The sequence below is a fragment of the Gymnoscopelus microlampas genome, assembly GCF_963454915.1.
Source record: "Gymnoscopelus microlampas genome assembly, chromosome: 12".
Classification (NCBI taxonomy): domain Eukaryota; kingdom Metazoa; phylum Chordata; class Actinopteri; order Myctophiformes; family Myctophidae; genus Gymnoscopelus; species Gymnoscopelus microlampas.
The window spans coordinates 47006237-47020264 of NC_139949.1; the positions used below are offsets into that span (position 1 = coordinate 47006237).

A 14028-nucleotide genomic window follows, 5' to 3' on the forward strand; every position below is an offset into this window, starting at 1 on the left:
GGCGTCCTCTATTTGGGTCCATTCTTCCCATCTCAGAGTCAAATTAAAACAGCGATATTTGCTGTGTACACATAACATGTGTACACAGTAAAAGTGTCAGTGTTAATTTATCCATTAAGTAGCTCTGAGATTGTACAGATGCAACCAAATTAAAGGTCCATTTGGTTACATCTGTACACTCTCAGAGATACTTTTTTTTTGGGTCGTATTTTATACTTTACATTTTGAAAATGTTAGCTTAAAACGACATCCCCAAAATGGGGGCGCCTAAACATTCAACCAATTAAAAGTATTAACAAGACCTTTTGACTAAATAATAACTACACTGAATCCATTGGAACACAGGTAAAAAAGAATATAGCATTTCCTTAACAAATTAAGACCTGGAACTGTGTCATTTTTAGATTTGAGCTAAAAAGCATTATTTTACACTTTGGGCTATTCAAAAATAGCAGATGTACAAGCTCATAGTTTTGAAAAATCGTGAAAATGTGTGCACATTTTTGAATATTTTAAAGCGAACATTTTTAACTAAAATATTTGCCTCTGGGGGTCCCTAGAACAAAATATTTTGATGGGGGTCCGCGGCCAAATACATATAATTTTGGGGGTCCTTGACATGAAAAAGATTGAGCACCACTGTTATAGAAACATACGTTTTTCAGAAAACTGTTGAGATTTAGGAGACATGTAGAATCGGCTTCAGGTCTCAATGGGTTAAAAGCAACAGTCTTTGACATACAGTACAGAACAAGGTTTCCACCCAACAGCAACGATGTAGTACAGCTGCTTCATGTCTGCCACTGAAAGATAAGAAGGAATCATGGCAAGACATGTGTAGGGTGAAACTGGAATTCCCTGCTGTGTGAATCTACAGGGAGCAGAGACATTAACTAAGACTCCAGTTCATAAAACTCACGCCCTGTTAGCGCTATTCTCCATTCATTACCCAAATTGCCCCTTCGTGTGGCTGCTAATGATGTATTCTGTGGAGGAATGGCACCATGGGGACTTCCCTAACGAGGCTAATTTCTGCTAAAGCACTCCCCGACTTGAGCTGCTGGAACTCAGGTGGAAGCAATTAGCCTCCCAGTGAGGCGCTGTGTGTGCGACTGCGATTGATTCACCAGCTAGTTACTGTCAGGAAAGTGTTAAAGCTGGAAATAAGCTCCTGAAGCTGTTTTAATGAATACAACATTACGTTAACCCATCTGTACAGTAGAGCGTTGGTTCGTAAACTTTTTATTTTATTTCATGGACCACCAGTTTGTAATGCCATAGCCCACGGACACTCAGACACTCAGACACACAGAGCGTTCAAATGGAACCAAAAAAAACTGTAAGGTCTCTCAGAGTTACAGTCCTGTAAGGGTCCATTTGGTTCACAACTATATATATAATTTTGCTGTGGGGCCCACTGGAGCCCCCTCAAGGACCCCCGGGGGTCCCTGGACCTCACTTTGAGAACCACTGTTGTAGAGTTCACTCGTATTTACAGATGTTCTGAGCAGAAATGCATACAGGACTGACTGTGAATGAACTTGATGTGGCAATGAGAAATTTGCAAGCAGCTTGTGTCTCATATGGAAGGATGATGAGGATGAGGATGATGTTGTGACCTGGAACTGTGTCATTTTTAGATTTGAGCTAAAAAGTATTATTTTACACTTTGGGCTATTCAAAAATAGCAGATATACAAGCTCATAGCGCGGCACCGAGTGCCGCGCTACGAGCTTGTAGATCTGCTATTTTTGAAAAATCGTGAAAATGTGTGCAAATCTTTGAATATATACTGTATATATATTTTTAAAGCGAACATTTTTAACTGAATTCTTTGCTTCTGGGGGGTCCCTGGAACAAAATATTTTGATGGGGGTCCGCGGCCAAATACATATCATTTTAGGGGTCCTTGACATGAAAAAGATTGAGCACCACTGATGTAGAAACATACGTTTTTCAGAAAACTGTTGAGATTTAGGAGACGTGTAGAATCGGCTTCAGGTCTCAAAGGGTTAATACTATATAACTAGTACCTGTATCTGCAGTGGTTGGAGCCTTCATTATTATTGTTACATTGTAAGTGTAGCGAGACCACCTCCAACGTGGAGGTGGTCTCGCTACACTTCCAATGTAATAATAATAATAAACTTTATTTGTATAGCACCTTTCATGACATGAAATGCAGCTCAAAGTGCTATTCAGAGCAAGAATAAAGCACGAGTGCTTTACAGAAAAAGCAAAAACAATTTAGCAATAAAGCTTGTCAACCTTGGTGTTGACAAGTGATACTGTCAGGAGCTCATAAGTGCAATATCTCCGCTGGAAAAGTGCGGTTTGCCTCTGAATGAGCGGTAGATGTTTGGTCTCTCATGCAGGATACATAAAACGTGATGGACTGCAGCTTAAAAGCTGTTTGTAGGCTTTATTTCCTGACTGGACTGCTGCCTGTTGTAGGTGTATTGTTGTATGTGAAATGTTTTACTGTAGGTGTTGCTATTACTATACAGTATATTCATATTATAGTATAATGTATTATATGTACACCGAGTTTTCAGGAAGCAATATGGGCATTCACAGAATGTAAAAAAAAAGACCCTGAGAGATCCTTCTTGCTGGTTGATTACGTAACCGGAAAGAAGAACTGTGTAATGTTTTTAAACATATGGCAAGATCCCCCACCTCCTGTGTGAATGTGCAAGTGTGTGTACTGTATGTGTACGCATGTCTACTGTATATATGCAAGTGTGTGTGTGCGCGCGCGCATGTGCGCGTGTGTGTGTGTGTGTGTGTGCGTGTGTGTGTGTGTGTGCACGTGCGTGTGCGCGCGAGCGCATGTGTGTGCGCGTTCGTGCGCCCATGCTTGCGTGCATGTGCGTGTGCATGGCGTTCATTCATGCGTGTTTGCTTGAGTGTGTCCGTGCGCACGCATGCATAAGTGTATGTGCGCACGGCTGTGTGTGTGTGTTCATGTTTAAACATCTGTCTTATTATTGCTGTGAGCGTGGAGCCCATCTGGAGAGCACTGTGTGCTGGCTCACACTGCTAGGGTCTGGTGGTGGTGGTGGTGTGAGGGTCAGTTCCACCTCCAGTCTCCAGACCCTCATCCATTATGCTGTCATAGTTCTACCATGACCTCATACCTGCCTGACGGCCAGCCACTTTATTGGAACCGTATATAGAGTATATCGTTGCTGTCGGGGTCAGAAACCTCTTATCTCCATAGTTTCTCTGTAAATTAACGTCATACTAACAGCGTCACACAAAAACATCAAAAGTAGTAGATCTACAAGCTAGAAACGCGGCGCGAAGCGATGCATTTTGTGCTTGTAGATCTGCTACTTTTGCTACTTTGGAATTTGAATCCTGAAAAGTAACAGTTTTTTGGACGTATGAGGTTTCCACCCGACAGAGACGATATACACACATAATCATCAAAGCATGGGCTTCAAAAAAGTTGTTGTTAAAAAAGAAAAAAGGGAGAAAAAAAAAACAACAGAAGTAGTGAATTGTTAAAGGTTTTGAGAAAGCGGTTGAAGCAAGTGGTTCCTAACAGGCCGCGAGGGTATTGCGAGTGGGCCCACAAATAATTGGCTAAACACTTTTTAAGATTTTAATGATAACATAGCATTGATATAAACAAAATAACATTTATATCGCCGAATGGCTGGCGTGTGAAGTGACCAGATAGATGGGCCGCGAACGCTTTCAGGATTTTCAACTGATCCAGAAAAGGTTGGGAACCGCGGGTGAAGGTCATTAAGTTCAGACGGGCAGCCCAAATCACATTTTTGGCCTATCCAGATTGGAATCATTAGGGGATATGTCTTACTTATGGACACTGTATGGACACTTCGTGCCGCGCTGCAAGCTTGTACATTATGCTATTTTTGAAAATACTTGAAAATGATCAAAAATGATTGAAATATTTTGAATAATGTAGACATTTTTAACCCAAATCTTCTCTTTTGGCGGTCCCTGGGACAAACATATTTTCAGATGGGGGTCCACAGCAAAATACATATCAATTTGGGGGTCCAATACTGTAAGGCTGCCCTAAAAGCCAAATATCTACAAGCTCACAGCACATCACATCGTGATGTGCTGTGACACAAATCAGATCTGATCACCCATAACAGTGTGGATAGTCACTCCTAAAGATCGTATTTGAGAAACAAATTTTGCCTTAATTTGCCTGTAATCTGAAACAAACCCCAAAATAAAGTGGGAGAGACACTTCTGAATGTTCTTTTGTTTTTGTTTTGGACTTGAACGTCACATGTTTCTGATTAATCACTGTGGAACAGAAATTTGTGAATTTTTCTCTGGGATATATTGACCTTGGACAGCCTGTGGGTTTTCTGTCACCGCTCCCAATAACACATCATGATCTGTGTTCCTGTTCATCTCTGGAGGGGAAAGGGAACGCACTTACAGTATTGCTGTTGGACGCAGCCCTGAACCCCGGAGACAACCTCGGCATACTGTAGAATCACAGCCGTATTTCCATGGGAAAACAGGAAGCACACTCCCTTCACGACTCGGCTGCAACGCTCGGATTGTGTAAATAAATAAGCTCCAGTAATTAGGCCAAAAGACGAAGAAAAACTCACTGAAGTACTTTGGCCTAAACCCCTTCTTACTGTAAACTCACTCCAGTAGTTAGGAGAATCATGGGGTGTTTCTCCGGTGTTTATCCTGGAGTTACAACTTGCAATTTTACAATTCAGGCATTTAGCAGATGCTTCTCTCCGAAGGGAGTGTAAATGGCATGAGCCCAATAAACGACAGGATAAACGCTCATGTAAATAGAGTGGAAAGAAAACAATTAAGTGTTACAAAGTAAGTTGGATACCAGCTAAACATCAAACCTGAGCATGTGTCTAAGCAAGAGCTATCGCCTTTTACAGTATGTCTCGTCTTTGGGGGTCCTTGACAGGAAAATGTTTGATCTAAATAACATATACTTAGGATTTGTAGTCAATCAAACAGTATATCCATCTAAATAACATGTGAATAGTATATCTGCATGGTATAACTAGCAGCATCAAGAGCTGTCCCTTAATAGTTGTTAGCAGAAAGCGTTTTTTGAGTGACTGAGTGTCCAGAGTGCTACGCATGGAGAGAAACACCAATTGCGCAATGATTGTGTGGCCGTCTCTGCAACACTGTGCACAGGAAAGTGACACATTGATCTCCCAAAAGTTAACTATTTTCTCCTTGAAAACACAAAATGGCCCCTCATGCTGCCAGCCTATAACGTTCTGTAGCCGCCCGTCATTGTGAATGGGGTCGAAAAAGATTGTCATGGTATAATTGTTGTGGAAAACTGTGGTGGAAAATGGGCCGTGAGTCTGTGGTCCTGACTGAGTGGTGTCAGAGGTCATTCCACAGGAGCCAGGAGGGAGAAGAGACGATATAGGAGCATTGGCCATGCAGGACGTTTTAGGGAAGGGGAAGGAAGGAACGTTACGAAAGAGAGTTGTCTGTTTGATCTCCATCTGTCACCATCTTCAGAGTCTCAGTACTGTGGATGGCGTTGCATTGAAAACATCTGTATTGATACATATACAGTATCATGATCTGTTCTTAGTCACTAAGCACTGGAAAGAGTTATTCACGGTATATGTGTCTAATGTGTTTACTCATAATGGCAACATGGCCTCAGTCCTTTTTCCACTCAGTGTTTATGTAATATGGTCGTCATTCACTAATACGTGCATAGAAAGTATCTTACTTTGTGAACAGAAGAAAGTGCAGTTTCAGACACTTTTGTTCATACCCATGTGTGTGTATGTTGGTGAATCTGGATCATTCTAAAGTATTAGGGCTGCCCACAAACCTGTAAGCACCAAACCATTGTATTAGGTACAGGTTTAACGTAACCCACTACTATATTATGATGCTATGGACATCTTACAGGAAATATACAGTAGGGTGACATGAATTTCCCCAAAGTGTCTTGTTTCCGCTTCTTAAATTGCATTAATGTAAGGTTTGGTGTGACGTCCTATTTAAACGCCAGTGAAGGGTATACATAGTTTGGCTCATGCACAACAACCCCTGAGATCTTTATAATTATTGGAATAGCAGGTCAGCAGAATAGGCTCAATATGTGCAATAACTGTAGTTGCGGGTTTCCAGAGGGTGTGGTATACCCAGGGGTGCAATGCTCAGTGGACGGGGTTGCACGCCGAGCAACCACTTATTTGGCCAGGGGGACGCGCAGGCACACGCATAGATTTAAAACTACTTTAAATTCACACTTCATCAAAGTTTACAAAGGCTCCCGACTCACGCCAGGTACATTAACATAGGAATTAGCCTATATGAATATCAATTGTCCATTGTGTGACCTGTGCTGTAGGTGTTAAGCGACGTGCGCGTCACGTCATTAAAATAGAGAGCAACCACTTCTCAAATGAGCATAGCATCACTGGGTATACCCGTTTGCTGTTCCGGTTCATGTTCCCATAGCTTCGTTTGAATGGCTCAGCAGCAGATTTGAGTTCCACTCAGGTATTCTTTATTGTTCCATCTCCAGGAGCTGTTCGAGTTAAGTTGTTACCTTCTCGGATTACTTTTAGTTTCAGGCTACTCTTACATCTTGATGCAATGGTGTTTGTCACTTTTTTCTTATTATGCCTATTTCATTGTTTACAGTATATTTTGTTGTTTGCTGGGTTTATTCATGCTGACTGCATGGGAAATTGTCCTCTAAGGGAATGATTCTTGGCTGGCGCCGAGGCTATGTGAAGAAGCTTTGTATTCTGTCCCACTCCCCCGCAGGTCTTATTGCTGTGTTTGTGTTTCTGGTGCCACTTTGTACCATTTGGGCCATTAGGAGTTGTGTGTTCCTGTGCCAGTGTCCTCATGGTGGTAATATTATAAAGCTCTCTGATCTTAGACTGTGGAACTGTGTCTTCACTTTGTATTCAGAGTGTCTCCTGTGTTCTATTGATTATAGAAGACATAACTCATAACTTAATTATTTGCACTTTGCAGATTTTTTTATGCAATTCTATTGCTGCTAGGGTTGCAACTAAGAATTATTTTCATATGTGATGAATCTGTCTGTTATTCAATTAATATACTCGTATTGATTTAGACTATAAATGATGGTAAACGCCTTCTCATTATCCATGTAAATGATCTGAAGCCAACATCTTGAAATATTTAGAGCTGGAACACCGTTGTTATAAATTTCATGCCGGGAACACTTCTGTGTGTAGTTGTTGCTATATATATATACAGTATATAGCAATATTAATTAAAAAAATAGTTTTTCAGAAAAGCCTCATGTCTAAATAGGTTAATGTGTTTACCCAGCAGTTAAAAACTGCCGTTTTATAATATTTTTTGTGAAGGCACATGAGTCATGACACATCACTAAACCGATTACTCAGTCCGTTGACGATTCATCGATTCACCCTTAACTGCTGCTTTATCGAACGCAGATGTGGTGAAAATAGCCGTTATCAGGCATTACTCTCCTGTTACAAGCTTCTCCAGACCCCAGTGTTTTCTTTGTGTAATCTTTCTCATCTCTCGCTCAGACGTTGTTTTTATTTTCCTCTGTGCGAAGTTGATCTGTCTTATTTCTTGTGGTCATGCACTGCTTTACTGTTTAATATTGTTAACTTGTTTGGATATTCTTTTTTTTTCTGCACACCCTTTGAGTTTAAACTTTGAATGGACCAACGTACAGCATACAGAACATCTGTATTATGGTCGATTGATGTTTTTTTGTTTTTTGGAAACACTTTATACGTTTTAACGTGACACACGTGTGGCTTTGTGTACTGTCTTGTGTAGGAAAGATGCAGCCTCCAAAGATTAAGTGAACACAGATTGTTGAGTAGATATTAAAGATGAAGTGAACACAGATGGTGTACATCTTTGTTGTTGTTATGTCGTTGGAAGGTATGTGTTTCCATTAATTGTTAATGTCTGGTATTGTCTTCATGGTGATGACAAATGGTTTTGTTCTTACTCAGTTCTTGTTTATGCTTTATTTTGTTTGTTTCAATTATGAGGACACACACTAGGGATGGTAATATTTTTCTGTCTCCTGGTCCATAAACCTGCATTAATCATCCATGGTTTTTATCATCTAATGTGTTGAGAATGCATGAGAGTGTGTCCCTTGGCAAACACGATTTTGAAGTTTTGAACGTGGTTCAAACTAATAAACATGGAGAAGCTGCTTTTCGTCATTTTGTATGCGCCTCATAATATGTGGCGCATAAAAAAAACGATATTATCTGGGACAAGATGTTCCAGATATTATCTCTAACAAACTCCCTGAAAACTGCAGGTCTGTTACAACTGCCAATCAAAGCTGAAGACTTTTCTGTTTACGGCTGCCTTTTATTGGGGTTTTTGATTCATTTCTTGTGCATTTCAAATGTCCTTTTATAATAGTTTATTTTGTATTTTGTCTTAGTGTAAATGTCTGTTTTGTGTACAAAGAAGCACTTTGAATTGCCTTATTGAAATGTGCTACACTGTACATACTGTAAACTTACAAACTTGCCCTGCCTTACCTTAAGTGGCACTTCAACGGTGTATTGACACCTGGTATTGGGCTTTGAGGTTGATCAACTCTCAGGCCCCTTTTAATTGACAACGATCTCTAGAGACAACGGCAAAATAAAATACCAGAAGTGCCTTCCGTTTGGACGCCAACGGCATTTTCAGGGGTTTAAAACGCAACAAAGTGAAATCTCCTTCCAGAGTGGAAATTTTTGAAAACGCTCCGCCTTGTGTCTCCATATAAACGGGCAATACGGGGCAACCGCAAAACACGTGACGTTATGGCTCACGTTGGCTCGCGCTGCATATGCTAATACATTGGTCGGGGGGACGGGAACGGGAGCTGTACGAGGAAAAATAGCGACGCTGTAAACAAACAGCTGTGATAGGACGGAAGTGGTTCTACGCGTGCGTCTATCTATCGTGCGTCTATCTATCATGCGTCTATCTGGCAGTGTGTCACACCGCCACCTAGCCACCTGGCATGCACACTACAGCGTTTTCAATCACTGTTGCGTCTCCGTGTAAACGCAGAATAAAAGGTCAGAACGCAACGGCACTTTGACGTTTTCTGCTGTGATCGTTACTGTGTAAACGTGGCCTCATTCACTGTTGGATTCCAGGCTTGGAATCAGGTGTGTTGACGTCAGGAATTGCTGTGACATTGTATTGGTTGCATTTAACTTTTTAGGCATTTTTTTTTACTAATTTGAAAAACATTTTAAAATAGTTTAAATAGCCAATCTACATCGACACGTTGTGAGCCTGTAGATCGGCTAGTTGAACTATTTTAAAATGTTTTTCAAAATAGCTAAACAATGCCAAAAAAACGTAAGACATAAGGGGCAAGGCGGCGCACAAGATAGATTTCTATCTTGAAATTATGACTCACTGCTCTCCTGTTCTGTGTTATATAACAGAGATTTCACTTGAAATCAAAGCTGACGTGAGGAATTGAAAGACCAATTATGACCATGAAGTGTATCTGTTACGAATCCTGATTGTAAATATTGTCGAATGGTGTTTTTTTTTTCTCAGGAACAATGTGTTTTACGCTGATAATTTGTCATTTTGCTGCACTGAATTTGTGTTTATGTATTTTGCATGTTTTGAATGGCGATTTATACTCCACAATGGAAGAAACAACAGATGTGCAAAACAACAATTATGTACTGATGATGCGTATAATGTGAAATATATCAACATAACTGTAATAATAGACTGTCTGGTTAGCGGATCTTGTAAACAGGTCCCAGTGGAACAGTGTTTTCCGGTGGAACAATATTTTCATGCTTTTCCAATGTTTTACCAACTCTACCACTTTACAGAAATGAGGCATTTTGTTTTGAAAGTTGGTTAAAATGGGTGGAAAACATTTAGTTTGGTAGTACTTCACTGAACAGATGAAAAAAGTTCTGATTTTTAAAGTGAGTGTGATACTGTATTAACTCATTTAGCTGGGGACCCCCTGGAACCACCGCCTCAAGGACCCCTGGGGGTCCCCGGACCGCACTCTGAGAACCTATAATGACTTGCCCAAAATAGGAACGCCAGGTTGAAAGTGTTTAAGTCTGTCTGTGGGTTTTTATAAATATAAATATATATATATATATATATATATATATATATATATATATATATATATATATATATATATATATATATATATATATATTTAGCCAATGAAAAGTAGTTAACGAGAGCTTAAGTTGTAAAATAATGATAACTAAGGTTTCCATGTTTGTTTGTTGTTGTTGACAGGATGGTGCTGTATGAGTGCTGTCCAGGTTACATGAAGCTGGAAGGCATGAAGGGCTGTCCTGCAGGTCAGTGGCTCATAACACATTTTAGATTTTAGCGTTGGCTATTAAAAAATAGCAGATCTACAAGATCACAGCAACCTTGCACATCTGCTACTTTTGAAAAAAAATGTAAATCTTGAAAGTGTGAGAACTACTGATTTAGAAGGCCTTTGCAGAATCGGCCTCAGGTCTTATGGTTAAATTGACTGCATGCTAGACTTAGCTCACTTTCCGTTTCAATCATACACTTCAATCAATCATTTATAACATTTCAGGTTTCAAGTAAACCATGTTGTTCATCCGTTAAAGACAGCATCTTACGGAACCGCTAAAAAAGTTTTTTTCAGGAGCCTGGCATCTCAGATAAAGGCAATACTTCCTGATTGAGTTTAATTGGTTCAAGTGAAAGCATCTCCTGTGTCTGTTTGGCCTCATAGTGGCTCCTATCGATCATGTGTACGGCACCCTGGGCCTGGTGAAGGCCACCAGCACCCAGCACTACTCGAACGTCTCCAAACTGAGAGAGGAGATCGAAGGCAAGGGTTCCTTCACCATGTTCGCCCCGAGCAATGACGCCTGGGACCTGCTGGATGAAGTGAGTATAGCACAATGGAATGTATTTTACTTAACTTTACTATCTCCATACTTTTTGTGTTCTTTCATAAATTAACGCCCTACGTGATCATCCTACAGCGTCACACAAAAGCATCAAAAGCAGCAGATACACAAGCTCGCTCGCGCCACCTTTTGAGCTTGATCTGATTCTTTTGCTATTTTTGAATTTGAATGTTGAAAAGTAACAGTTTTGGACATATGAGGTTTCCACCCGGCAGAGACGATATGTTACTGTATGTATGTTACACATTATGTTATTGTCTCCGCCAGGCCGAAAGGTATGGCAAGAGAGTATGTTTTGCACCCTGTACGTCCGTCCATGTGTCCGTCCGTGTGTCCATCCGCGTGTCCATCTGTCTGTGAACAGCTAATCTCCGGCACCGTTGGCCCGCTCGCTGCTAAACTGTGCACTCACACTCCCTGGATGCCATTTCAGAACCTCTGACCCAAATCTTTCACATGGGCCTGTTATAGCGCCACCAGGAGGCCGATTTGTGCAAAACCCATTTTTTTATATTACTCCTACAGATTTTATCCAAACGTCATGCAAATCGGTACACAGTATCTCTATAGTCATGTGATCAAGATGGACGTGTCCGATTTTCCATATTCCATCCTGACTGGCTAAGATTGGCTTCCAAAGTTTGCAGGATTGGTTCGTTTTGAACAAAATGCCTCAAATTATCAACGCAACGTGCGATTTCTGTAAAATGTTGCACACACATTCCCACTAGGCCGATGAAGAAATGCCACCCTTTTCACATTGGCCTGTTATAGCGCCACCAGCAGGTCTAATTTAGCAAAACACATTTTGGAACAAAATGCCTCAAATCATGAATGCAGTGTTTGATTGCCGTGAAAGGCCTAAGAAGAAATGGCACACTTTTCACATTGGCTTATTATAGCGCCACCAGGAGGCCACAATAACCTACCTGACCTGGCGGAGACCTGTGCTCCGAGTAGGGATGCCACCGATTATTCGAATTTTAGAATATTCGTTACAGTCTCCATAATCGAAAAGGATTTTTAAAATTCGATTTTAATAAAAAAAAAAATAATAATAATTATTCAAAATATATGCTAATACTAATATTATAGTCTTAATAATTGTAAATGGCCACAGTTTCAGAGCGTTTCACTGTTTCAGCCCAGCCCAAACATGAACTCTGCAGCCGCACTGAGGCCCCTGCTGGAAAGCATCCCAGCCCAAACATTAACGTAACTAATAATTGGGCCGCGCAACCCAGAAATGACCGTGATAATGCTAAAACAGGAGCAAAAAAAAAAAAAAAAAAAAAAAAAAAAATGTTTTTTTTTTTTTTTTTTTTTAATATATTTTTCAAAAAACGACGCCGTCGAATAATCGAAAAATATTCGCCAGGGCTGTCCGAATTTCGAATTGGCTGAAGGTCAGATTGTGGCATCCCTAGCTCCGAGGAGCACTTTTTCTAGTTATATATAATATATATTTTTGTTCTCTGTTTCAACTGTTCTGTGTGATCTGTGCAGAGTGTGCGCTCGGCGCTGGTGAGCAACGTCAACATTGAGCTGTACAACGCTCTCCACTACCACATGGTGAACCGCCGTCTTCTCACCAAGGACCTGAAGAACGACCTGACTCTGACGTCCATGTACAACGACCTGGGGCTCCACATCAACCACTACTCCAACGGGGTCAGTCTCTGTGAACACGAGCATCCATAAGACATTTGAAATCTGTAATTTATTACACATCTCTTTTCATATGTTTTGAATTGAATATCGTAGGCCCTATTTTTTATTGATTTCTTATCACATGGCCGTGCGTGACGCACACATCTGGAGAGACGATTTCAAAACAGAACAAAAATCAATCCCCCCCAGGGTTCCTTGAGAGGGTTCTGAGATAATAATAATAATAATAAACTTTATTTGTATAGCATAGCAGCTTTAGATAAAAAAAGATCAACAAAAGAAAAAGAACACAATATTAAACAAGATGAAAACAATAAGATAAAAAACATGATCAAGAACAAATTAAAGGATCAAATTTAAAATAATACAAGAAAATAACCAGAAAATATGTAATGGGAGCTTGTTTCTAGGCCGTTGGCCCATAAAAGCAGAAAGTGTTTTTCAGCACTAGATGACCTAAGGAGACGGGTTGGAACATAATTGGGCAGACAATCTCACGGCACTGATCGGCGCATCGCAAAGCGACGTGTTGTCAGTGCAATAACCCTGGGCAATGACGGGCAAGCTGATCTCTGCTTGTATGTGATATACTGTACTGCAGTATATATCCTTTAAATCCTAAAAAAGCCTCTATTTTCCTGTGCAGATCGTGACAGTAAACTGTGCCAGGATCATCCATGGCAACCAGGTGGCAACCAACGGCGTGGTGCACGTCATCGACAGAGTCATCAGCGCCGTGGGCAACACCATCCAGGACGTCCTGGAAGTGGATGATGACCTCACTTCCTTCAGCGTAAGACCCTCCACCCCCCTTTAGCGTGTCATCATTTTGTAGTCCGCTTAAAGGGATTCCGGATCTAACGTTTAAGTCTAACAAAACATAACTCAAGTCACAGAGCCCCACATCTGTTTGAAATAAAGCACATTTAATACCAGTAACAAGGAGCACCGCTGTTGTAGAACTTTAAAAGAAGAAACTGCACGGGAAAACTGCATTTTGTGTGCCTACTTGCAGTGGTGTAAAGTAACTAAGTACATTTACTCAAGTACTGTACTTAAGTACACTTTTGAGGTATTTTTACTTTACTGGAGTGCAGCATCTCAAAGGCAAATATTGTACTTTTACTCCACTACAATTATATGAAGACTTTAGTGACTTTAGTTACTACTTTGCAGATATAAATTATCATATTATAAAACATACATTAACCACTTTAGCCCTATTTTATACGTAGGCTTTTTGAAAATAGCAGATCTACAAGCTCACTGGGCGTAAAAAATGTTAGTACTTTTTCCACCACTTTCCACCAACAGTTTCCTCTCAGTGTAGCAGCTGTTATCAACGCTAGTGACAGCAGTAGCAGCAGTTTTAGCTACAGGTTCATATAAATAAATACGTGTGGCA

The 14028-nt window shown here is 40.5% G+C and overlaps 2 protein-coding genes across 5 annotated transcripts in view; both read left to right on the forward strand.

The window, feature by feature from the left end:
• Positions 1-14028, forward strand: part of LOC311057769 (nicotinamide N-methyltransferase-like) — a 344908-nt gene that overhangs the window by 301944 nt on the left and 28936 nt on the right. The window lies entirely within an intron of this gene.
• Positions 1-14028, forward strand: part of LOC311057762 (periostin-like) — a 49261-nt gene that overhangs the window by 7936 nt on the left and 27297 nt on the right. For all 4 annotated transcript variants that reach the window (XM_084074814.1, XM_084074815.1, XM_084074816.1 and 1 more), the window contains exons 3-6: positions 10294-10358; positions 10772-10929; positions 12459-12623; positions 13270-13416. In XM_084074814.1, coding sequence (XP_083930940.1) covers positions 10294-10358; positions 10772-10929; positions 12459-12623; positions 13270-13416 — 535 coding nt within the window. The remainder of the gene's footprint in view (positions 1-10293; positions 10359-10771; positions 10930-12458; positions 12624-13269; positions 13417-14028) is intronic.